We start from the raw sequence: 25,499 nt of genomic DNA, 5'->3' as shown, positions 1-25,499 counted from the left end.
ATTGAGTATAGTTCCCTGTGCTCTGCAGCAGGACCTTGTTGTTTATCCGTTCTGTATATACCAGTTTGCATCTGCTCACCCCAAAGTCCCAGTGCATGCCGCCACTGCCGTCCCAACCACCAGTCTGTTCTCTATGTCCCCGATTCTGTTTCTGTTTCATAGATAGGTTGATTCGTGTCATATTTTAGATTCCAGTGACCCTTCATTTTAAGGAAAGTTGGATGCCATAATAGAAAATGCCTTGATGTCCTAGCTTAAAAATATTTTTCATGTCGCTTTCAGAGTAAAATGCTCCTTTTCTCCCCCTTCCTCCATTCAAAGATTTTAAAAGCTTGAAGCAGAGTAGAAGTAACAAAGTAAAACCTGAAAGCCTTTCCACCAGGTATAATCACTGTAAATAGTGGCTTTTTATAATGGTGCTTGTTATTGGCACAGTTGTGCATCATCCTTTACCAAAACAGTTTTAAAAAATTTAGCAGCTACATTTCATTGTATGAATATATATTTATTTAACTTATTTCAGTTTTTTACAATTAGTATGTAAGCACAGATGCAGTAGATGTGTCCTTGTACCTACTTCTTTGCCTGATTTTCACATTGTGTGACAGAGAGAGAGAGACACAGAGAAACAGGCAGGAGACAGTTATCTGGTCATGTCTTTCCTTTGCCCATTTCTCTGCTTGAGCTTTTTAATGATTAGTAAATAGTCTTTATGTATATTAAGTGTATTAAAAGTCTGTTATGTGCTTAACCTGGAAAATCCATGAATAACTATTCTAATCTCCTGCTACTTAGGACTTCTTTTATTTGATCCTGTTCACTGGTATACACAAGTACAAACTGGCAAGTGTCACGGTGTAGACAAGTAGGAAAAGCAGATATTGAAAGAGAACTGTTAATAGGAAAAGGGAAGTTTTAATTATATATGTTTGACATGAAATGTTAAATCCTTATTTCATTAGCCTTCTAAAGTTTTGTTCTTCCCTAAAGAGTCGATGGGTGAAAGTGACATGACATGTAGATGATTATCCTGGTTTATGGCACAGTATTCTGAATACCTTGACTAGAATTAATGGAAGGATATGTAAACTGTTTTTCAGTTTGAAAAGAATGCATATTTTCTTGCATAACCCCAATCTTTGAAAAGCAAAACTGCCATTCAGAAATTTTTCTTTCCTTTAAGGGAAAGAAATGAAACACTTCTTAGCAGGACTGTGTCGAATCACTTGGGTCTAATTTTTAAAATGTTTTAAAGTTTTCTGTGTTTGAAATTGTGTAGAGTAGTATCTTTGCTACTTTGAAATTTAAATACAACAGTAGAAGAGTTATTATCTGTATTTCTTTTGATTAGATGAATCAAAGGAAGAAAGAAAAGAGGAGGAGGAAGAATTAAATTTTAATGAAGACATTCTGTGCCCACATGGTAAGCTAGATAATGTAAAACTTCTGTTGTTAGCCTTACTTTAGCATATCATATATATTTTGTTAAATATTTTACACTCAAGAGCTCAGGCCCTAATATGGCAGCCATGGTAGAGCAACTGGTTTTCTAAACTGTTCATGATCCTAATGTTTCTATTCTCTTGCCCTTTTCAACTGTTAGCTTCTACTGCCTACTTTCAAGCCAATGCCTCTTACACTTTTCCCTCTCTCCTCGCAAAAAAAGTTTAAAATAATAGAATTTCCCCATATTTTAGGGAAGAAACTTATTGTCACTTGTCACATTGAAGGGTTTTCTGAGCTTGAAGGAGAAGAATTTCAGTTATTTCCCATTTATGTGTCTGTGTCTTTGTCCAAATTTGAACACTTTGAAAACAGCATTTGTATATTCTTCTTCTTAGGGCTATTTCTGGTTTAGTTTCTTAGCTACTGTATACTATATATTCTTAATAATAATTTCTAAATCCTTATTAATCCTGAATATTTGTTTATGTATTTATTTGGTTTTAGTGAGTGCTCATTTGAAATAACTTTTTTTTTTGAGAGGGACTCCTTATATATGACACATGGTTTGCCATTCTGTCAGCCCTCTGAAAGCCAAAAAGGTGTCTACTTCTCAAAGTCTTCTACTGTATAAGTTCCCCAATCACTCTTTTTTTTTTCTAACTCCACCCTGAGAAAAATTGGACCCAGAGAAGCTGGGATGTCAGTGATGAATCTGTTGACACGTTTGCATTTCTTGTTGTGTGCTAATGTATTGCTGATACTCAGCATTCTTTTTTTTTTAATTGAAGTATAGTTAATTACTATGTTGTAGTAGTTTCATGTGTACAGCAAATTGATTCAGTTATATGTATTCTTTTTCAGATTCTTTTCCATTATAGGTTATTATAAGCTACTGAGTGTAGTTCCCTGTGCTATACAGTAGGTCCTTGTTGTTTGTCTATTTTATATATAGTAGTGTATATCTGCTAATCCCAAACTCCTAATTTATTCCCCCTGCACCATCCCCTTTGGTAACCATAGGTTTGTTTTCTGTCTGTGAGTCTATTTCTGTTTTATAAATAAGTTCATTTGTATAATTTCTTTTTAGATTCCATATATGAGTGATATCATGATATTTGTCTGTCTGACTTCACTTAATATGATAATCTCTAGGTCTGTTCATGTTGCTGCAGATGGCATTATTTCATTCTTTTGTATGGCTGAGCCTAATACTCAGACTTCTTGTTGGTCCCAATAAATTCCTTATTTTAGTTCTTCATTGCCTCGTTATGAACCCATACATGATGCCTCACCCTTTCCCTCATTCACACCAGTGCGGTGCGGCACGCGGGATGTTAGTTCCTCGACCAGGGATCAAACCTGCGCCCCTTGCAGTGGAAGCACAGACTCTTAACCACTGGACCGCCAAGGAAGTCCCCACACCAGTGGTTTTTTATGAAGAAGAGTCCTTGGTGATGCTAGTGATAGTAGTTGTCACTTGAGTTGTATTTGTATGCCTATCTTTCTGGCCACAATCTCACTGCTGTTTACTAGCTGAGTGGCATTCTCATTTACTGGCTACACAACTAGGAAGTGGGGGTGAAGGGTCATCCTGGGATGTGGATTTTTTTTTTTTTTTTAAACATTTGTAGCATAGATGTGCACATAGCATAAGTGCCTCCATTTTGAGAGTTGAGGAATCTGTAGTAAAATACTAAGTTTTCATGCTTGGTGCTGCTTAGCAGAGTGAAACAGTGCCAGAACTCAGATTGTCTTCCTCCTTCACTCACTGACATTTGCTCTCAGCCCACCTCTCTCATCTTGTCATTTTAGTTTTACAGTTTTGACTAGAAAGCATGGCAGAGCTGAAAGTGATTTCAGGACTTATGCTGCTCCCCTTAGCTTGTCAGAAATTGTATATGAGCTATTTTTTTAGACCTTCTAGCTTGATCTGCAGCTCAGTGGCATTTTGTTGCTGTACCTTGTTATCTTGCATTTAAAAAGCATAGTTCTCAATTCTTGCTTTTGCGGACATCACCTGTCAGTGTACCATGTCCACAGGTGCAGGATACAGGACTTCACTTAAAACCTACCCCACTCTTTAGGTTTATATTAAAACTTGTTCCTGAGATGTCGTGATGGTTGTCATAGCAAACAGATGATAGACATTTATCAGATGTTTACCTTGTGCCTAGTAGTTTTCTGAGTGTATAGATATTAACTCATTTAATCTATACAACAACCCTGAAAGGTCAGTATTACTATTGTACCGATTGTACTGATGAGTAAGTAAACTGAGGCACAGAGAGGTGAGAGTCGTTTGCTAAAGGGTACCACACTTAATGCATAGGTTTCCCCTAGTTATACAATTGTCTGAAATTCTTTTTCTTTGAAAATTTGAAGGACTTACTGTATCTTTCAATGTACCATTAGTCCAGAGCCCTTCTTAGGCAGTTTTTGTCCCTTCCACTTTTGGTAGCTTGTTAAGATCTCTGTCCACAGCGTCGTGACACCTCACCCTGTGCAGGTCCTAATTCATTTATTGCTTGGGGGGTTCTGTGGAAGCCATGCACATGTGTGAGGACAGGGGACCGCCAGCTTCCCTGTTTGGGTGTCCTGGCTGGGCCGTTTCACTGGAGAATTCTCACTTTGATTATCCCTTCTTGGACTGCTCAGATTTCTCCATAAGGATCTTTCATTCTCCTGCCTGGAAAATGCAGAGCTGGCTGTCACTTCCAGGGCTGTAGAGAGGAGGGCTTGGGAGTCTCTGCATTCTGTATGGAAACATTCACTTATCCGCATCTCAGCGCACTACCTCTTATCTCAGCTTTGTGTCCCCCAGTGCGGAGGCCTTAGGTTTTATATCATCAGAGAAGCTTGTGTTGCCTTTTGTGGATAGCGGGGGCAGGTATCTGTAGGGTGTATAGAAGGGCAACTCAGAATTTTAACTGCCTCTTAGATAGTCTTTTAGTCTGTTCTCTTCTGGGTACCCCTAATTCCTGGATTTGTGGGGCCAGTTCCATAGTGTAGTAAATCAGGTTACTTCTTTTGTCAGTTTTTTTTTTTTTTTTTTTTTTTAATTTTTATTGGAGTCTAGTTGATTTACAATGTTGTGTTAGTTTCAGGTGTACAACAAAGTGAATCAGTTATATATATACATATATCCACCCTTTTAAAGATTCTTTTCCCATATAGGTCATTACAGAGTATTAAGTAGAGTTTCCTGTACTATACAGTAGGTCCTTATTAATTATCTATTTTATATATAGTAGTGTGTATATGTCAATCCCAATCTCCCAATTTATCCCTCCCCGCTTTCCCCCTGATAACCATAAGTTTGTTTTCTAGATCTGTGATGTTTATTTATTTATTTACTTTTGGCTGCTTTGGGTCTTCATTGCTGCATGCGGGCTTCTTCTAGTTGCAGCTAGCAGGGGCTACTCTGTGGTGCATGGGCTTCTAATCACGGTGGCTTCTCTTGTTGCAGAGCATGGACTCTAGGTGTGCAGACTTCAGCAGTTGCAGCACACGGGCTCAGTAGTTGCGGCATGTGGGTCCTAGAGTGTGCGGGCTTCAGTAGTTGCGGTGCATGGGCTCAGTAGTTGCGGCGCACAGGCTCACTAGTTGCAGCACGCGGGCTCGAGGGCTCAGTAGCTGTGGCGCACGGGGTCAGTTGCTCCACGGTATGTGGGATCTTCCCGGACCGGGGCTTGAACCTGTGTCCCCTGCCTTGGCAGGCGGATTCTTAACCACTGCGCCACCAGGGAAGTCCCTTGGAGTTCTTTCTAAATCAGTTATAGAAGTCTACTGTAATCTTTTTTATGGCTGCATTATATTTCACCATAAAGGTGTACTAGATTGGAGCCTGATAATCCAGTTAACCTTTAAAAAAAACAATAAGTTCCCTAATGGTGTCTGAGGATAGCATTTTATTTTTTAAAGCATTTTTTAAAAAATTATTTGTTTATTTATTTTTGGCTGCATTGGATCTTTGTTGCTGCGTGTAGGTTTTCTCTAGTTGCAGCGAGTGGGGCTACTCTTTGCGGCGGTGCGCGGGCTTCTCATTGCAGTGGCTTCTCTTGTTGCGGAGCACGGGCCCTAGGCACTCAGGCTTCAGTAGTTTTGGCATGCGGGCTCTAGAGCGCAGGCTCAGTAGTTGTGGCACACGGGCTTAGTTGCTCCGTGGCATGTGGGAACTTCCTGGACCAGGGCTCGAACCCGTGTCCCATGCATTGGCAGGCAGATTCTTAACCACTGCGCCGCCAGGGAAGCCCCATGATAGCATTTTAAAGTAAGTTTTCATAACCTCAGAGGAGAGGTTAACAGCCTACTCAGAAATAAAGTTAATTTTTACATTGTGATCTATTTTCTCTGGTAATAAGTATATTAAAGCAAAGTAATCATATCTTAGGATTAGTCAAAGCTCAGTAAGAGGTGACGGATGGAAGTTAAGAAGATGCATTTTGAGGCATTAGAAATTATGGGGTTTAGATGAGAGATATCTGGTTTCATATCCTAGCTCCATTATCCACCAATTGTGGTGACCCTGGGTGTATTAATTTCTCTGATTCTTGGTTTATTTATTGTTATAAAACACATAAAGCAAAGAATCATGATACTGCATTTAGAAAGTCCCTGGCTTTTTTACTCATATAAACATGTAAGTATCTTGCCAGTGGGGGTAGAAACACATTTTCCTTTGGAAACTTAAAGATGGTTTTCTGGGTAAAGAACCATATAGGTACGTATATGCAGTTCACTAATTATCTATTGGGAACAGCTGAAGCAATAGAAACTGGAACCACAAACACAATGAGGGGTTGAGTGGGGAGAAAGGCCCTGAAATGCTAGAAGTATCAGTCAACCGAGGAGGGGCTGCTGAGATTGAGGGTCACTGCTATCTGGGCGTTCTGTGATCTTCAGAGGAAATGAAGGGTGGTGGTGACTAGCACTCTGCTTCTTCTCTTTTGGATTTTTAAAGATCCACGGGGTTCAGGGTGTTTGCAGTAGTAATAGCAAACCAACTGGGTATTGACTGGAGATGGTTTTACGATTGAACAGTAGATTGCTTTACTATTTAAGCGTGAGTCTCACACAACTTTGAAAACAGCATTTCAATTCGGGATGAATTTAGTAAAGTAATAAGGTAAAACGGAGAAAATACGTTCTGCAGGAAACTGTGGCATTTGAATGTGGGCGGAGATGAAATACAGACCAAATACTGTTAAACAACCCCTGGGGTGGCACAGGGACACCAGGATCCCTGGAAGCCCTTTTAGTGCTTCCTTCACTGGTAGGAAGAAGGACCTAGATTAAGGACAAAGGAATGGCTGGCTTCTTTAGAATTAGATGAAATTAAAAATTTAGAGACTTTGAAACTAAGGAAAGAGAGAGAGAACTACAGTACTTTAGAACAGAAGGAAAAGAGGCCCTACAAATTTGTCTTAAGTTTAAGAAATATAAAATAGATTTTTGGAAGGTATATATTGATTTTTTTTTTTTAACCTTTTCTCTCTACTCCGGTCCCCCCCCCCCCCTTTTTGACTTAGGGGAGTTATGCATATCTGAAAATGAAAGAAGGCTTGTTTCTAAAGAGGCTTGGAGCAAACTGCAGCAGTACTTCCCAAAGGCTCCCGAGTTTCCAAGTTACAAAGAATGCTGTTCACAGTGCAAGGTGCTGCACGCTCTCCTGACATCTGTGGAAATTATAGTGCCACCTCCCTGGATTGACTTCCCAGGAGAATTGACATTGCACTCTTGGTAGGGGTTAGGGAGGAGGCAGGTCCTGTGCTGTCAGCAGGAGATGGTTGATTGCTTCCTGCTTCATTCTCTTTCAGATTTTAGAAAGAGAAGGAGAAGAAAATGAAGCCTTGCATAAGATGATTGCAAATGAGCAAAAGACTTCTCTTCCAAATTTGTTCCAGGACAAAAACAGACCGTGTCTCAGTAACTGGCCAGAGGTATAATGATTCCCACAAAGGATAGAATTCATCTCACCTTTGTAAGATGCTTTCCAAATTCCTGATGAACAGTGGTTTCAGAACAACTGAGAGCTTCTCTAATTCTCATTTGTATAGTTTTCTTATCCGGGGGATTTTACTCTTACTTCTGGTTGCTTGGTAGAGGGCTGTATTTCCATTTTATTTATGAAGCTTGAAAGAGGAAAACCACAGTATATGGAGACATTTTCCCTATAGGATTTAGGTTAAGAATGCAATGAATTAATGGATACTTTCATTTTTTCTATTCTAGGACACAGATGTCCTCTACATTGTGTCACAGTTCTTTGTAGAAGAATGGCGAAAATTTGTTAGGTATATACCAAAAATTTTCTATTTCCTTTTTTATTGTTGATTTTAGTATTTTTAAGAATTCATGGATCCTGATCGTAGTACCTTACTTTTACTAGCATATACTGAAAGTTTTATTTTCTAATAATTTAAATGAATAATCCTGAGGAACACATTAATTACTATCATTAAAATATATCTCTAATTTTAAAATAATCATCTTAAAAAAATCTTCTGTTTAGTCATGCAATAGTGAAGTATATTGATCCTCCTTGTTTCGTTTGAGTAGGAAACCTACAAGGTGTAGTCCTGTGTCATCGGTTGGAAACAGTGCTCTTCTGTGTCCTCACGGGGGACTCATGTTTACATTTGCTTCCATGACCAAAGAAGATTCTAAACTGTGAGTTTCTTCTCTTCATGTGATTTTTTTTTTTCTTCTGGTGATTAATAGAACGTGTTTAGGAAATTTCTCGTCTGACATAAAGAGTCTGTTTTAAGAATCTGTTGAATTGTGGGGTTATTTCCTCTGGTATTCTCTGCTAGGTGGAGCACTTGCCTTTTTAAAAAAAAAAAAAAAAAGACTGCTTCTCCATAAAAATCAAGAGGCTGCCTGAGGCTACCTTGCTCTTATTTCTCCCTTCTCCTTCCTGGAGCCCTGCTTTCTCCTTCCAAGCTGCTGGTACCTAGGACAGTGTCTCTAGGTTACATCGTATAGTATTTATCCCTCTGTAACTAACTTCTTTACTCAACTTCGGTTTTTGAGGTTTAGCCATGTTGATCCATGTATTGATAACTTCAGTCCATTTTGTTTTACTGCTGTTGTAACATTTTTTTGTATGAAAAAACTACTGTTCCTTGTTGATGTATCTTTTCCTTCTTAATTTATTTGTAGTAAATATTGGTTTTGATAATTTTGGTTTAGAGATGGACTATGTCCTTGTGTCTTAAAGCATGTTGTGTTTTTTTGCACAGTATAGCTCTCATATGGCCCAGTGAGTGGCAAATGATACAAAAGCTCTTTGTCGTGGATCATGTGATTAAAATCATGAGAACTGAAGGAGGAGATGCAAACCCTTCAGAAACACAGTATATTTCTGAGCCTAGTAAGTTTTCATATTGCTCTTGCTTTATGTAGTTAAAAGTTGGCATTTTAAGGGGGAAGGAAAGAGTATGTCAATATTGTATTTTCTACTTAAAGTTAAAGATCATGTGGTGGTCCAAACTATATTCCGCAGATGGGAATTATCGTATAATTACCTCATTATTTGTATGTTTGTCGACAGTAAATGGATTTCTTATTTGCATGCAATAGAATACAACGGTTAACAGAAAAAATGAGTAATATTTTGATGAATACACTCTGGTAACTTTGATATGTTCTTTTAGATCTTTCATTCCTTGACAGTAATTCCTCAACCACTGCTATTTTACCCTCTTTTTTTTTTTTTTTTTAAAGAACTCTGTCCTGAATGTAGAGAGGGGTTATTGTGTCAACAGCAGAGGGACCTGCGTGAATACACTCAAGCCACCATCTACGTCCATAAAGTCGTGGATAATAAGAAGGTACCAGTCCCTCTTGTGGCCGTGTCTAGTAATGATCAAGCTTGCCTTTTGACTTGCTGTTGGATTTTCACTGAGGATGGCCTAGGGTTGCCTTATTTTTTTTTTTGGTGGGAGGGGATGGTGCAGGCGGAGCCATTGGACTAGAATTGAAAAGGAATAGTTATGTGATTTATGTGGATCTAGTCAGTTATTAATCGAAACACAAATATTGATTGTCAGTTGTGTGCTAGGAATGGTCTTGGTGCTGGGGATACAGGTGGTGCAGAAGACAGAGAAGTTACCTACCGTCAAGAATATTTGTACCTAGTGAGGTAGATCAAGAATAAGCCCATAAATTCATAAGATAATTTCAGACAAGAACAAGTATTTTGAAGGAAATCTAGCAGAGTAAAGCGAGAGACGGATAGAGGCGGAGGTGCATTGTTAGATAGGGCATGGGTAGGAAAGGTGCGTCAGAGGAGGAGTTGTTTTACCTGAGCATTAACTGTCAGAGAGTCAGCCTGTGACATGTAGTCCAGGCAAAACCATAAGCCTAATGTGCTCAAGCAACAGAGTAAGTTGTATCTAGAGCAGCACTGCCCAATGGAACTTTCTGCAGTGATGGAGATGTTCTGTATCTACACCGTAGCCATTAGCCGCATTTGACTGTGGAGCATTTGAAATGTGGCTAGGGTGACTTGAGGAACTGAGTTTTTAATTCATTTTAATTTAAATAGCCATGTGTCACCTCTGGCTACCATAGTGGACAGCACTGGTCTAGAGAGAAGTTTCTTCCAAGGAGGGAAAGTGATAGGTGATGAGGGATCAAATTTTATCGGCCTTTATACATCATACCAAGGATCTGGGATCTTATTCTAAGCGTAGATGTAAACCACTGTAGTTTCAAGGGAGGTCATGGTGTGATCTCACTTACGCTTTCAAAAAGTCACCCTGGCCATTGTGTTTGGAGTTGATAAGGGCATAACGGAAAGAAGGACGGCCAGTCTAGAACCTCTTGCATTTTTTTATCTAAAGGGTAGGTGAAGTAGACAGATTTGGGTATAATTTGGGAGCAGGGGTGTTGCTGTGGATTGTTTTTGGAGCATTTTCACTATATTAGGAATGGCTCTTAGGTAGATCCTGACCCACATCTCTGGACATCTCATTAATTTGGTTCCAGGGTTTTGGGAATTAAAGACAAAATAGAATGTGTTTTATTTGATGATAGTTACCAAACACATTATTTTAGAAGAGTAACTTACAAACTATGCTCTAATGGTCTAGGGTTTTGCTTCACAAGTTGAATTAAGGCCTCATTTCCTAGTTTGCTGAGAAAATGAAGTTGAGTAAAAATGTCTCAGTTTTTCCCCTAGAATTTTCTTATATCTTTTGTACCTATTAGTGCATGTAGATATTGGTATCTGGTACAAAATAGTATCCAATTTAGGTAAAGTTTTATTATTATTATTTTTTAGTTTGATAGCAGTATTTCATCCATTCTTCATTTTCTCAGTCTCAAGGAGCATTGGGACTCCTGTCTGAACTTGAAAAGGCTTGACAATCAGTGTACTAGGGAAAATGTAGAGCAACTTTGAACTTCTACAAAATAAGATCATTGTAAAATCTGATAACTGTTCTGCAGAGACCGCTTACATTTATGGCGAACACATTAAATACAAGAATAAATCACAGGATAAGAACTAACATGTTAAAAGAGCACAGAAAAGAGAGAGAGCCCTTGAGTCTTGATCCTCTATCTGGTCTCTTACCCCACCATTGAAAAGGTGTGCCTCCTCTTGATAAAGGTGGCCAGTCAAAGCCCCACAGCCAGTTAAGAATCCGCCTGCCAATGCAGGGGACACGGGTTTGAGCCCTGGTCTGGGAAGATCCCACATGCTGCAGAGCAACTAAGCCCGTGCGCCACAACTCCTGAGCCCTCGTGCCACAACTACTGAAGCCCACGCGCCTAGAGCCTGTTCTCCACAACAAAGAGAAGCCACCACAATGAGAAGCCAGCGCACTGCAACAAAGCGTAGCCCCCGTTCGCCATAACTAGAGAAAGCCCGCGTGCAGCAACGAAGACCCAACACAGCCAAAGATAGATAAATAAATGTATTAAAAAAAAAAAATTTAAGAAGCCCCACAGCCTCCATAGCTCACCTTCCTAGGGTCTGACCTACTTTTCTCTCTTTTCCTGGCACATTCAGGTGATGAAGGATTCAGCTCCAGAGCTAAATGTGAGTAGTTCTGAAACAGAGGAGGATAAGGAAGAAGCTAAACCGGATGGAGAAAAAGATCCAGATTTTAATCAAGTATGTGTTGAAGCTGCTCTTCATTGTTACACCTTTTGCTGTTCTGAGAGCAGTCACTCTAAGCTCTTGGACATCTCTGCGTAGCCTATGTAGGATGTTGGTTCTCAGGACCCCTTTTTTCCCGCTTTACTGCATTGGGTAGCATGCTGTAGCTGTCCTGATTTCTCATGAAAAGCCATGGACTACATTACTCCAGAATTAATATGTGCTATTAAGCAAGAAAGGCTAAAATACACTGAAATGATTCAGTTTTTTACCTGGAAAGAAAACTTAAACTAACCCATATCTTGGTTTGTTGCTTAATCATGGAATCTTTATGTATGATAAAATTATTAAACTCAGATTCCCTGACTACAGGGAAAACACACAGTAGCCTTTATAATATTGGAGTTTATAGAAAAGACTTTCGGGTCTCTAACGTGTTAGGCAAATGACTAGAATCAGCATTAGTCTTTCATTTTTCTTCTATTAAAATTACCTGTTTTCTGTGTATTTTGTTATGGTATTTCTACCCCCTCTTATTTGGTTGCTTGATTATATTCTGCATGTTCACAGTGATATTGGAGAAGAATGTCAAGAACAGGAAATAATGTGGGAATATGTTTGGTTGATACATGATGTAGATAAGTTTAGCTTCTCAAAAGGTCAGACCATTATACACCAGGATATTCTAGATTTACCTTAAATTCATGGAATTTCTACTCTAATTAGAGTTTAGCTTTAATTAACTAATTAGAGATATTTGTGTTCTTTCTTTTCTGCTAAAAAGTAGTGTAGTCGGATTACGGTTAGCACCCTCCCTGAAGGAATAAAAGTGATAAAATGACCATCTGTTGTATCTGTTACAGAGCAGAGATTATCTGGGTTTCTTGGCTTCTCTGTGTATATATACTGATACAGTTATTTCATTTTCAACTGTGATTAAGAAAGTCTGAAAAGCACTCTTGACTTGAACCTTGGTCTCCCTGAAGTAAATGTTACTTGTAGTTTCCCAACTGGCATAAAGAGATATGTCAGCATTTGTTTACTTTAAAACACCTGTGGAAGAACAAAGTCAGACACTTTCGCTCAGCCACTCCTACCAAATTTGTGTTTCAATCCCTCAGCATTGGAGGGCCCCCTTGTCCCAGTGCTAACCAAATCCATACAGTTTATAGGGATGTAGGTTTTCAGTTTTGTAGGGATATTTTCCTATAATAAATAATGCCCTCATTAAAATTTATGTACATGTATGCCTTCTGTTCCTTGGGATGGTTTTTGAGATTATTGAGTTAAGTAATATGTCTCTTGAATAGGAGTTTGCAAACATAACAAACCTTGTTTGTTGTCGACTTGTTTTATGTTCCCATCTCCTCTACAGTCCATTTTTCAAGTCAGATCTACAAGCTAGTGTATTTGCTTTTTCAGTTGATATATTTAAAATAGAAGTGTTTGTGTCCATCTTGATTTAGGACTCCATTCTCTTTCATTTGCTCGGCCGGCAGTACCATGTTAGTTTATTGGTAGTTTATTTATTAGTGGGAGTATGGTTTAATAATCAGTTGGGAGTCCCTATTCTTCTGGTAAACTTTGTAAATAAGTTTGTAAAGCTAGATATATATCTGTGTTCTTACTGTACTTATTTCTGTCATTTCAAACTTTACTTTTCAGCCTAAGAGTTATTTAGAAAACTTTTTAAAACGTTTTCAAGTGATTTAGATTTTTGGGAAACTTTAACTTTTTTAATGTCTAGTTTTACCTATTGTTGTCATACCCCCAGCAATTTTTAAATTGCCATTCTGTTCCTCAGCTGCAGATGACAACAGATTTCACTTTTATAAATACGATAGAGAATATTTGTTGGGGAACATTGTTTTTTATGACATAATTATTTTTTGTACTTTGAATTTTCTTTTGTCTTCCTTCTCATTGTTGTATACTCTATAATGTTTTAAACATTTTTGTCTTGCAAAAAAGGTGTAACCTTCCTTTTTGAAAAGAGTAGTTGGTCCCAGAAGAACGTCAAGAGTTTTCAGAATGTCAGCCTCCTCAAATCTTTTCTTTGTAATACGTTGCACTATCTCAATACAAAGCTTACCTGTAGTTGTTGTTTTAAATCCCTGTAATATAAAATGATGCATTTCTATTTGTCCTTAATGGAAATGAACAAATCCCCTTTCCTCTTTTCTCTAAGCTAGATCAACCCACTTCCTTTGACTTTGACCTTATCTACAATTTAGGTTAATAATGTACCCAGTATTGGATATTACTTAGGTAATTGAAAGCCTTCTAAAACCAGTGGACTGCTTTTTGTCAGATAAGTTGGATTTAAATTCTATGGATTTAAAAAAAAAAAATTCTGGGAAAGGCTTTTAGACCCATGAAAAAATATATCTTGCTTAATGCTCAGGGCTTTGTTATTTGGTTTGTTTTATATTTTAAAGTAAAATTTTAGGTTGTTGTAGATATTTTCCCTTATATTCCTAATTGTGAAATTTAGGTCCAATTTCACCTTTTCTTTAATAGTTGAGATTGAGAAAAATGTGTCATGAATTTTTTTTTTTTTTTAACTCCCACGTTGTTTCTTATGTTAGAATCACCTGTGTGCCTCTTGAGACGCACAGCTAGAGCTGAACCTAGCGTTGTGCAGCACCTAGCCAGTGGCCTATCACCCTGAACAAATGCTCTTCTGTTTACCCCCCGATCCTCTCTGCTTTGTAGATCTCTGGAGCTCCATTGATGATGCACGTGTGGCATCTGTGTCCATAATGACCCCTAAACCGCTCTGATTATGCACACCTGACACTCAGTGACAACTATGGAAACCAGAGCCAGAGCCTGGGGGTTACCTCATCCAGATTTAATTAAACCAGGGGAAAATATTATTGTAAAAATCTTGTTTCATTCATTCCCTGTCCTGGTTAGCAGAAGAATCTTGACTGTTAACCTCTTGATGAGGCATTTATTGGAGTATTGTAGAAAGATACTTGGTTCTCGTCTATTTTTTTCTTAAGACTAGTACAATATATATTATATACCCATATGTATGCCTGTACTTTTTGCTGAACCATCTTTAGGTAAATTGTGCACATCATGGCATTCCACCTCCAAGTTCTTAAACCAGCTTATCAGTAAAGAAAGTGTCCTGTTTACCCAACCTCAGATTTCTTCACCTATCTCAAATGTGTCTGAAGCAATTTTCCCTCCTCAAACCAGCATACAATTAAGATATGCATTGTTTTGTATCAGTTTAGATTGTTATCCAGAACAGTTATCCTGCCTCTGCACCCCTTTCTTTCCTTTTTGACACTGACTGGATTAAATTTAATAATCTTAAAATTTTTTCAGTTTATCATAATTGTGTCTTTCTAAGGTCAAACTTATTTTGCTTTTAAATTTCCTTTTTATAATACATACATTTTAAGATCCTGGAGCTTATGTGCAGTTAGAAGTGTATTTTACTTATCGTTTAATTTTTTCAATTTTGTCTGAGCCTACTAAGAACCTCCAGCGAGTTCCTATTCACTGTTGATATTGAATTTCAAATGGTTAACAGTCTGATAAATAAATAGCTTTTGCTTGCCTGATGAACTTTATGAGCACGGGTCACAGTGTGGGTAATTTCAGTACTTTCTTTTTTTTCGGATCTTTATTATAGAGCAACGGAGGAACAAAGCGGCAAAAGATATCCCATCAAAATTATATAGCCTACCAAAAGCAAGTTATTCGGCGGAGTATGCGACATAGAAAAGTTCGTGGTGAAAAAGCTCTTCTTGTTTCTGCTAATCAAACATTAAAAGAATTGAAAATTCAGGTGAGGGAAATATAGCATTTGTTTAATTATGCTCTGAACTTGGAGGACCTTCACGAGTTTCTGCTTTGCACCTAAGTATTAGGCCATTGAGGGCTTTTTTGAGTTTAGAATAATGCTTGCAGGGTCACCAAATTAAAATAACTCTTTCTTTGGAAAGAGTTTCAAAATTTTCAAAATTAGCCAAGAATCTTTCTGTGAAGATGAAAAGTATTTTGGGGATTCTGAGAACTTGAGCAAGTTCTGAGTAGCTTTCCAATAATAATGAGAAATGTTGAGAGCCATTTAAGTTGTTACGTGTTGAGGTTCTTTTTTTTTTTTTTTAATAGCTACTGTATTTATTTATTTATTTATTTTTGGCTGTGTTGGGTCTTCGTTTCGTGCGAGGGCTTTCTCTAGTTGCGGCAAGCGGGGGCCACTCTTCATCGCGGTGCGGGGGCCGCTCTTCATCGCGGTGCGCGGGCCTTTCACTATCGCGGCCCCTCCCGTTGCGGGGCACAGGCGCCAGACGCGCAGGCTCAGTAGTTGTGGCTCACGGGCCCAGTTGTTCCGCGGCATGTGGAATCTTCCCAGACCAGGGCTCGAACCTGTGTCCCCTGCATTAGCAGGCAGATTCTCAACCACTGCGCCACCGGAGAAGCCCGAGGTTGTTCTTTTTGAAGGTTCATTTTAGATCGTTCCCACTCTATCCCACCCGCCCCCTCCATTGCTTTTGCACATCAACGCAGTGGATGCATTATGAAAATGCCTCATGATATTGTTGTTTCTTGGTAGCAATACTAAAGTACTATAAATGAGCATGCCAATGGTACATCTCAAAACCCAGGAAAAAGAGGCAGATAAATTCAAGATGTACATGAAAAAAAATCTGGCCCCTTATCTATTTTAGTCACTGATACAGATCCCAAAAGTTGACCAAATTTCCCTCTTTGCTACTTTCACGTGGCATGGTTTACTGGTTATGCATTTTTCCTTGTTGCTAATATTTATCATTGTAATTGAGGAAAAAGTATAGGCTTCCTTTGAGGGTGTTATGTGTTCCAGATTGTCCCGGGAACAGTATTTCCCTTGGTTGAACCCATGGCTCTGAAAATAAATGTGTTGGCATAATATCTTTACTCTGTTATTGTAGCTTTTACATCTGAGAAAGCTTGTTTCTATCACCGGCTTTCTGCCTGTCAGTGGTAAACCTCGAACATTCAAAACCTTTAAATTACAAAAAGAGCCCCTGTGGATAAAGACATTTTCAAAGCCTGTGCTGCTTTTTATTGTGGACTACCCTTTTTAAAGAATAAATCAAAAGTCAGCAGAAATAACCTCTATCTATGTGCATGTTACCTGCACAAATGAGTTGCTAGAAGGCAGCAGCTATTCACAGGAAACCCCCCAAATGTGCTCTCCTTGGATGGCTCCTTTGCCGTGTCCCTCCTCTCATCTCCCATCCTTGCTTCGAGGACCACTGTGATCTAAACAGTCAAAAGAAAGGGCAGTGAAGTGTAATTTCCCTTCACTGATCCGTGGTGGTAGCTTTGAAAGCTCCCACTAGACGGGACCTTTTTGCCCAGCAACCTGAGAACTGTTAGAGCTTGTGGTGGGCATGCATGTGATCCTCAGCCAGTGGTGGTGGGTGACTTTTTAAGCGTGTAGTGCATTTTTTTTATGTTTCATGGAGCCTGTCCTCTAGGGTATACTACATTTCCAAGTTAATAGGATGGCAACTACACCCATTTATAGTTGCTTAATTCATCCACCTATGAGGCCATAAAGTACAATTTATCCATCTCCTTTCTGAGAATATGCTTGGTGTTTAATTGTCTTATTCCATTTTCCCAAAGAGAGGTTTTGAGTGGGTAGTATTGCTTGCTTTAGAAAGGAGGAAATTTTCCTTATTCCATTTTCCTTATTTCAGCCACACACTCACACCCCCATGGCAAGCAGCATGGAGCCGCTCACCTTGTAGGAACAGAGTTTTCATTGTTCCTTTTATGCCCCACAGATCAACAGTGCTGCACCCGCTTGTTAAACAGACCTATAGAATGTTAATTCTTCTGAAGCATTCTCCTAGCATTTATGGTTTATGAATTATTATTATACAGGGCACAGGCCTCCATGCCTTTGGCCTGTTCCCTCATTCTGAAATACCGTTTTCTCCTCACTAGTAAGCACTGTTCATCTTTCACAACATCTTTTCTGCAAAACCTGTCTTGGCCTTCAGTTACACAGCTAACTGCTCCTTTCTATGTGCTCCGCTAGGAGCAATGTGTACTTTCTGCCACCATCTTCACTGTTTGGTTTTGTCCTCTGGACCTCTCCGGGGTGGGATTATTCACTTTTATATTTCCAGTACCTAGCCCAGTAGTCAACACATGGTGTAATAAATCTTCATGAGTTGTTGAATGAATTGAAATGTCCTTGTCTGTGCGCTCAAAATATAAAAGTATGAGCCTCCACCCCTCAGTGATGGAACTCGTGTCTAGAGGTATTTGCGGTTGGTCCAATGTTGTGTGGTGGTGCGAAGACCCTGTGCATCCCACTGAGGCGTGTGAACTAGCATTCCTACAGTCATGCAGCTGTGACATTGCCCGCATTAAGTTGGTATCAGACACTTCCTCTGTAACTGTGCTTTCTTCTTCATGGGTCATATTTACTAACTGGGGCTGTTGCCTCTGCCTGATGCCCGTGTGCTGGACTGCCTTCGGTAGAACTGTCCCGTCAGTACTTCTCACGTACCAGAAATAGGCTCATTGCTTCATAGACAGATCATTGATGATGTCAGTGCACCGTAGCTACAGATCCCTGTTTAATCAGTCTCTGCTTGCTTCTGAGGGCCTGATGTCCCTTTGAGAAGTCCAATTACGAATCTGGCCTAACAGTTAGGGAGGAGGCCAGTGTTGTTATCCTGTTGTTATTTTCCTGTGCACTGTTATTAAAATCACTTTTCTGGTCACGGTCTTCCCAGCTGGAAAGCTCTCGGGCCCAATTATATACACAGTTGGTTCAGGGCTGCTTGTTTTGTCTTTCCAGATTTTTCAAAGAGTAGAGGAATAGAGTGCATAAAAGGGTAGAATGGTTTCCCTGTCACATGGCTATTGGTGTAATGAGATACATGTAATGGAACATATTCAAGGAGTATGGAACTCGGTTATGCAGCATAATAAAATGAATACTCTAGAATACACCCAAGTGAAGAATTAGAATGTATCATTGAAGGGTACCTATGTGTGCCTCTCTGAGCCCAGCTCCTCCTTACTTCGCACTGGTATTTACTCCCTGGACGTGATAAAAAATTTTCCTGAATTTGAAAACAATGTTTAAGTATTATGCACAATAGTCTTTCTGAATGTATTCAATTTTTAAGACTTGGCTAGAACTGGGCTGGAGTATATGGCCCCTACCCTTAAGAAATTCATATTCTGGTCCCTAGAGGCAAGATTCGGTCTAAGAATATGTGACAGGGCCCAATGGCTGAATTTTGTAGTCCCGGCTGCTCACTAAGGGGATCAAAACGAGAAGAGTCCAGATAGCCTTCTGGTTAATTTAGAGATGGTCTTATGAAAGAATTTGGAATTGACTTGGTTATTAAAATGATGTGGAACCTGGGCATGATGGGGGTGACAGTGACGGCCTTGCTCAAGCCTTATTACCAGAGGAGCTGTCAGCCCAGCCCCACCTTCTGCTCCTTTGTTTTCTCCGCACCCCGACCCGTGGAGAGGTTGTCAGATGCGGAAGACAAGGTCCTGTGGGTATAATTGTCTCCTAATTCTCTATCAGGCCTCCTAAGAATGTTCTCAGATGTATTGGGATTAGAGTCTCAGTAGGAATTTAGCAAGCGAGCTGACTGTAAACTGCTGTATCTTTTGTATTCTGAAGTCTTTTATTTCGCCCTCAGAATCTATGCATTATTTCTTCAAATAGGGTATAAGTCTCAGTATTTTGCTTTATACAAACTTTGTTTCTTTTATATTGGCACAGATCATGCATGCATTTTCAGTTGCTCCTTTTGACCAGAATCTGTCAATTGATGGAAAGATTTTAAGTGATGACTGTGCCACCCTCGGAACCCTTGGCGTCATTCCTGAATCTGTCATTTTGTTAAAGGTAGGTAACAGCTCTTTACCTGAGGGATTCTAGGGATTCTCATGTGTAAACTGCGTGCAGTGGTGGTTACAGTTACCTCAGGTTCTCAACAGGGTGTGGTAAGAAGCTTCTGCTGTGAGTTTTGCTGGCCTCTACATTGTCCATCTCTGGGTGAGCCATGAGAGACTTAGGGGAGGTCGCAACATCATTGGGTCTTGTGGGGTTTTAATAATTCTTGTTTAAAATAATCTAGATTTAACCTCCTCCCTAACTTTTGGATCAGCGAATTACTTAACCGTATTTCTACTATTAGAGCATCTCCACCTTTCCTCATAAGTACAGGAAACAGGCATAAGACACAAGGCTTGGCCACAATAGTCAAAATACTTTTGGTTGGCTTCATGGGATTCTTGTCCAGGGTGTGGAAATTGGCTTTAGGGAGAACGGATTTAGGAGAGGTAGGTGTGTTTTAGAAAGTAGGGGCTTCTGAAACTTTGTCACAGAAGAAGAATCATTGAACCAGCCTCTTTAGCCCAATCCTGCCCTCCCTCAGGGCCTGATTTTGTCACTTTCCTTTGCCTCTTTTGTTTCTTTGTGGCTAGAAGCATGCCCCCTGCATGATGTGATAGAATATTTTTCAGGTTTTGAACTGTGAAATATATTTTTCATACCGTAGAGCCTCAATTGTGATCAGATAAAGTTAGGCCCTGGAAATGGTCATGCAGACGCATATGTACACACACACACACGCACGCACGCACACACACACACACACACACCCCCAATCCTGCTACCTACCCCCTTCCTGTTTGCTTTTCTTGGAACTGTAGGTTCTGTGGAATTATTTTGAAAGCCTCTTTGGTTTGCTGAATCCTAAGGACGCCGTCTGAAATCCTAGAAACAGCCTGTGCAGTTAAAGCGTTTGTACTTCACGTGGGCAACTAGAGTCCATATTGGTCATTGTCCTCTTGGCCCTTGCAGCTAATCCCACCGCAAGCTCAGACTCAGTGCTGGCTTCTGCCTTAAAAAGGACATGGGTATTTTTTTCTTGATGTTGAGGAGGGATGAAAACGTATTTTTAACCTAATTGGCATTTTTAGAGGACCATTCTGACTTGATTTCTGCCAACTCACGCTGTCATCACTGGCACCTTAAGTCATATCAATTAGATCAGTGTTTAGTAACCTCAGGGTATCTGAACCTTTCTGCATCTAAAGGTATTTGAGGAGCAGGAAAACAGTGCCACATCTAGTGTGCAGTCTGTGCGGTTATCAGGGTATTGAGTCTAGACCCACCATTGACAAGGCATCCTTTGTTAATCCTGGACATTGCCAGCTCTGGCTTGAACCCTGTTTTCCACTGGACAGTGTTTGTACTTGTGTCTTGGAGCAACACACTGGTGGGCTCGGGACCAGCCTTCCGTGTGAGGTGGATGAGACGTTATCCTCCTCCTGGCTTCCACTCCCTTGTGGTTTTGAATTGTCTTCATTTGTTTTCTAGGCTGATGAACCAATTGCAGATTATGCTGCAATGGATGATGTCATGCAAGGTAAAGACCAATTTGTTTTGGGAATTTGTTGAGGAACTTGTTAAAGGAAGGTGGGATTATAGTTATTGATGCTTTAGTCTACAATGCTTTTACTTTTAAACTTGAACAAAGCTTCTACATGTTAAGGTAGAATCGTACATTATTGCTCTGAAAAGATCATAGTAAGAATGATACCTATGAAAATTTAGAAAGTGGAGAAAACAGTACTAATTAATTAATTTACCATAGGAAACAAAAAAACGTAAGCCTCCAGGTGAAAGAGGTCAACAAAAAGCAAAGCTAATTCAAATTGCAGAGCCTCAGACAGGTACACAGGAATTGGATGCCCTAGGTGCCTTTGAACGTAAGAGTGGGGTCTAAACCTAAAGGCAGGTTGGAAGCTGTATAAGAAGTAGTTAGACAGCTCACTACCTTGCAGATCCTCACAGCCCTTCCCTCATGTCACTGCCTCTTCTCAACCTGTAGAGTTTGTTTCAGCTCTTAGAAGAAATTAACCTAGAAAGGTGATAATGAGGCCCATTACCTACCAAACAGGGAGACCACCCACCAGCTCTTTGTTCAAATACTGGCAGCTCGAGGGAAGGGATGATCCTCTGGGGAAACGGGCAATTCAAGAAAACAACCTACAAATATTTTTAGGAAGTGGTTTGTCTCCCAGGTACCCTTGGGTGAAGCCCACCACTGCCCACCGGACAGTTTTTAGGCATCTTTTTAGTGCCTCACACTTAAATAGGTGGAAATGGACAGCTAGAGAGCACCAGACAGTTGAGCAAAGAGCATGAAACCAAAAGACGTCAATCAACAGACTGAAAAAAAAAGGAGCCCAGAGAAAATAGACAACACAGGAAGCATAAGAAAGCTTAAAAATTAACTATAAACAATACGAGAGAAAGAGCAAATAGTCTATGTGTAAGGAACATTCAGAGAACAGAAAATAATTCATGAAAATAAAAAATGGGTGCACCAAGGGCCTGGTGCAGTAAAGTACAAATCTAGGGATAAGAAGACCCTAAAAGCATCTAGAAGTATAGAAGGAAAAACAAGACACATTCACAGGATGAAGAGTCAGAAAGACAAACTAATGGACCAGTGCCCACAAGATTCTGAGGAAAAGTGAGTTTGAATCTAGAATTCTATAACTAGACAGACTTTATTTTAACGTCACACTTGATGGCTCTTTGAATGTAAGGCCTCAAATTTCTCTCACACACCATTTGCCGAGATACTCTGAGAGGGTGTGCTCTGTTAAATGAGAGAGTAAATCAAGAAAGAAGTCAACAGTGGAACCCAAAAACAGGGATCCAACATAGGAATAGATGCCCTAGAAGCTGGTGAGGGGGAAATTCCAGGACGGAAGCTCTGCAGCAGCTGTTGAGCACACCCGATCCAGATTGGAGCAGTGGGATGCAGGCTTTGGCACAGGATGTCCCCTGGGAAGAGTGGAAGTGATAGATGACTGTCTTGAGGTTTACAGCTCTTTCAGAGTTTACACTTGAATTGGAGATAGTACAGAGAAAATGAAACACATAAATAATGCAGTAGTTACCAACCCCAGAAAGACACAGTCATACCAGACAGGAACTCTAACCAAGGTACACCAGGGAGGTCAACTGTGAGCAGTATTACGGAATACAAAATAACGTGAACATTGGAGATTAGCTTAACAAAAACTGTCACTGTGTCAGGACAGTGGTATGTACTTCCGGGGCAGGTGGTATGTAAGAGGTGGTAGAAGAACTAAATTTTTATCTTTCACTGAAATTATTAGATAGTATCTAAAATTATGAATTAGCTATATAAGCATGTTATTTAGAAATAACAGAGGTTAAATACCAGAAGTGGCTGCAAGGGCTGAAAGTGGTTCCTTCTAGAGTGTGGGAATGGGAGGGGGAGGGGGAGAGAGGGCGATGGCCACATGGTTTTCTCCAGCCCCCTCCCCCCATCATGCAAAATGTTGGCTCCAGTTACAACCCTTGTTCTCCCAGTATTTGTCTTTTGAGTGATGCATATGTATTGCTCTGATAGAAATAAAACAAAGAGAAAGATTTTCATTTGATTATTATCTATAACTTCAAAGGTAATGTTTATAGGTGAATAAGGTAATTAAAAGTTATTTTAAACTTTTCGTCTTTAGGCATTGAAGTGAACTTATTACTGTCGGTAGTGACAATCTTTTCAATTTGGAATTCTGTTTTTTTCCTTCCAGTGTGTATGCCAGAAGAAGGGTTTAAAGGTAAGTTACATTTGTCACGTTTTGTTCATGAATGTCAGAGTCATACTGTAATTTTCTATTAAAGTGAAGCCTATGATTTGATTTTAAAATTTAATTCCATCTGAGTCTCATGACTGAAATTAATTTTAGTTAAATGCATTTTTTATTCAAGCTTCTTCATTATCTGTATCAGCACTCAGGCCTCAGGGCCTCAAATAGGGCCTGTGTGTTAGACGTATCTACTGCCAGATGTCCATTCTGCTTTTTCTTTCTCATTTTGGGGGGAAGTTGGGGAATTAGCTAGTGGCATTTTGATTTTTATACTTAACCTTTTCAAGTTCCTCCTGTCAGTCCCATCTTAGAGCAAAACAGTTTGTATGTAACTGATAAGAATTAGAGGAGAAGAATTTGCTGAATTATATTAGGTTCAGTGAAAAGGTATCATTGATCTATTTAGAATTAGGCATTTCTTGGATTATTACTTTAAATGGATAAACGGCAGTGCCTCCTACTACATCTTGGCCACTATAGTTGTACACATAGTCGAATCCAGACCTTTGACATTTACAGATTTAACTGTTGCCAGTTTGATTCTTTGTGGCCTAGTCCAGAGATCCATGACAGGTTTCAACTTTGCCCAAGAATGAGGTTGAATCGAATACCAGGGGTTCTTTGCTAAAGCGAACAAGTGAGCCAAGCTACTGGCCTAAATAAAGCCTCCCTCTCAGTGCGGCTTTTTGTCTACACGTTCCCACTACACAGAAACTCCTGATGTGGTTAAAACAAAACAAACAAAGCAAAAAATTTCTTTATGAAAAATGGCCATCAAATGAAAGCATCAGTAAAATCTGATTAACTTGTGTGAAGATAACTAATAGGAGCCGCGTGGCTTTCAACAGGAATGTGCTTTAGCCGAAAACCTGGAGTCTGTTGATATTTTTTCTTATCCTTCAACGTCAAAAGGCTTCTGCGCTCATTTATTAAGTTGGATATTCCCTGTTGGTGATGCGTTCTTGGCAGATGGAATATATGAACTCTTACCTTGCAGCTCACAACTGTACCTCCACATGTGTTTCTTTTCCCAGGTACTGGTCTTCTTGGACATTAATCTTTTTGAACATTTGCTGACTGCTAAGAAATGACCAGAAAGGAAGAGGAGTTTGACATGTTAGGGCATTACAGAAAAAGTGGATTTAAGAATTAAACCATTACATGACTCCTCCGCAAGGCAGAAAACCATTCAAAAGTGACTGTCCCCAAATGCCTTATGTCAAAGCAGATTGCACTGAAGGCCATCAGACTTGAAGGAAATGTTTCAAATTTTATATTTAAGGGGGGTGGGGGGGGGAATGGGCAAGTAAAGACTGAAGAAGTTTAGTAGCAGTATCAGTAAATCATGTTTACATATGAGATTTATAGGCACGGGAGGGAATAAAGTTCTGTTATATTTCCTTGCTTGAGTTTCATACCAGATGCATTGGTCCATAAAGGATTTGTATCACAGGAGATGGGACAACATTCTGCTCTGAACTAAAAGTAATTCTTTAGAGACATAACCTGCTTACCAATACCTGTCTTTGATTCATATTTTACTTTCAATAAAGCATGAAAGTGAAGAACTTGCCGTAATTGTGGAAAAGTGTCTTCAGATTAGATTCCTCTCCGTGTCGGCTCCAGTGCACCCGCCTCACATCCTGCCCGCTGGTCTCTGACTTAGTGCTGGGAAAGGAGGGTGCACCTGCGTGTCTCCTGCAGTGAGCCAAGGGATTGTCTCACTTTTGTCTTCAAAGGCTTTTTACTTCCACGCATTTCAGAAAGGATGGCGAACGTATTACATGTCATAGCATCCTCCAGTTTTGCTATTATTAAAAAGTGGGAAATCAAATACACCTTGCACTTTTGAGAAGTCTGACCACCTTTTCTGAAGAGTAAAATGGCCTGAAATACATTTGGAAAATAACACGGGTTTTTATATAAAATTTCTTCTTCCCATCCTCCAAGTCCGCCATTTCTTGGATCTCACTTCTCTTTTTTTGAAAGCATCCTTCCGAAACATCCAGAAAGGATCTTTTAGATCACATTGTTCAAAAATGGAAAAAAATGTGTGCATGGAGTGTGCCACGTCATCCAGCTCAGGATTGTTGGTTAGCAACACATGACCAAAGCAGTATTCGTTAGAATATTGAAGGATTTTCAAATGGAATTAAGACTGGAGTTTGTTTCACTGTTTCCTCTGAGTACGTATGTACAAGTTTGCGGCCGAGGTGCTGACTCAGGCGTCTCTCTTGCTAACACTTTATTT

General features: G+C 39.7%; 1 protein-coding gene across 5 annotated transcripts in view; it reads left to right on the top strand.

Annotated features, from left to right (window-relative positions):
- The window catches only part of USP48 (ubiquitin specific peptidase 48), a 64,530-nt gene extending 39,709 nt beyond the window's left edge, over positions 1 to 24,821 (top strand). For all 5 annotated transcript variants that reach the window (XM_068539107.1, XM_068539104.1, XM_068539106.1 and 2 more), the window contains 13 exons: positions 1,352 to 1,423; positions 6,975 to 7,099; positions 7,263 to 7,385; positions 7,678 to 7,739; positions 8,005 to 8,115; positions 8,688 to 8,818; positions 9,172 to 9,278; positions 11,465 to 11,569; positions 15,207 to 15,362; positions 19,332 to 19,457; positions 20,937 to 20,985; positions 23,192 to 23,218; positions 24,283 to 24,821. In XM_068539107.1, coding sequence (XP_068395208.1) covers positions 1,352 to 1,423; positions 6,975 to 7,099; positions 7,263 to 7,385; positions 7,678 to 7,739; positions 8,005 to 8,115; positions 8,688 to 8,818; positions 9,172 to 9,278; positions 11,465 to 11,569; positions 15,207 to 15,362; positions 19,332 to 19,457; positions 20,937 to 20,985; positions 23,192 to 23,218; positions 24,283 to 24,305 — 1,217 coding nt within the window. In that variant the 3' untranslated portion in view covers positions 24,306 to 24,821. The remainder of the gene's footprint in view (positions 1 to 1,351; positions 1,424 to 6,974; positions 7,100 to 7,262; positions 7,386 to 7,677; positions 7,740 to 8,004; positions 8,116 to 8,687; positions 8,819 to 9,171; positions 9,279 to 11,464; positions 11,570 to 15,206; positions 15,363 to 19,331; positions 19,458 to 20,936; positions 20,986 to 23,191; positions 23,219 to 24,282) is intronic.
- Positions 24,822 to 25,499: the final 678 nt, after the last annotated feature.

Source organism: Eschrichtius robustus, chromosome 3 (genome assembly GCF_028021215.1).
Source record: "Eschrichtius robustus isolate mEscRob2 chromosome 3, mEscRob2.pri, whole genome shotgun sequence".
NCBI lineage: Eukaryota > Metazoa > Chordata > Mammalia > Artiodactyla > Eschrichtiidae > Eschrichtius > Eschrichtius robustus.
The sequence above is the reverse complement of the archived record's forward strand: the minus strand, read 5'-3'. Positions and strand labels throughout refer to the sequence as shown.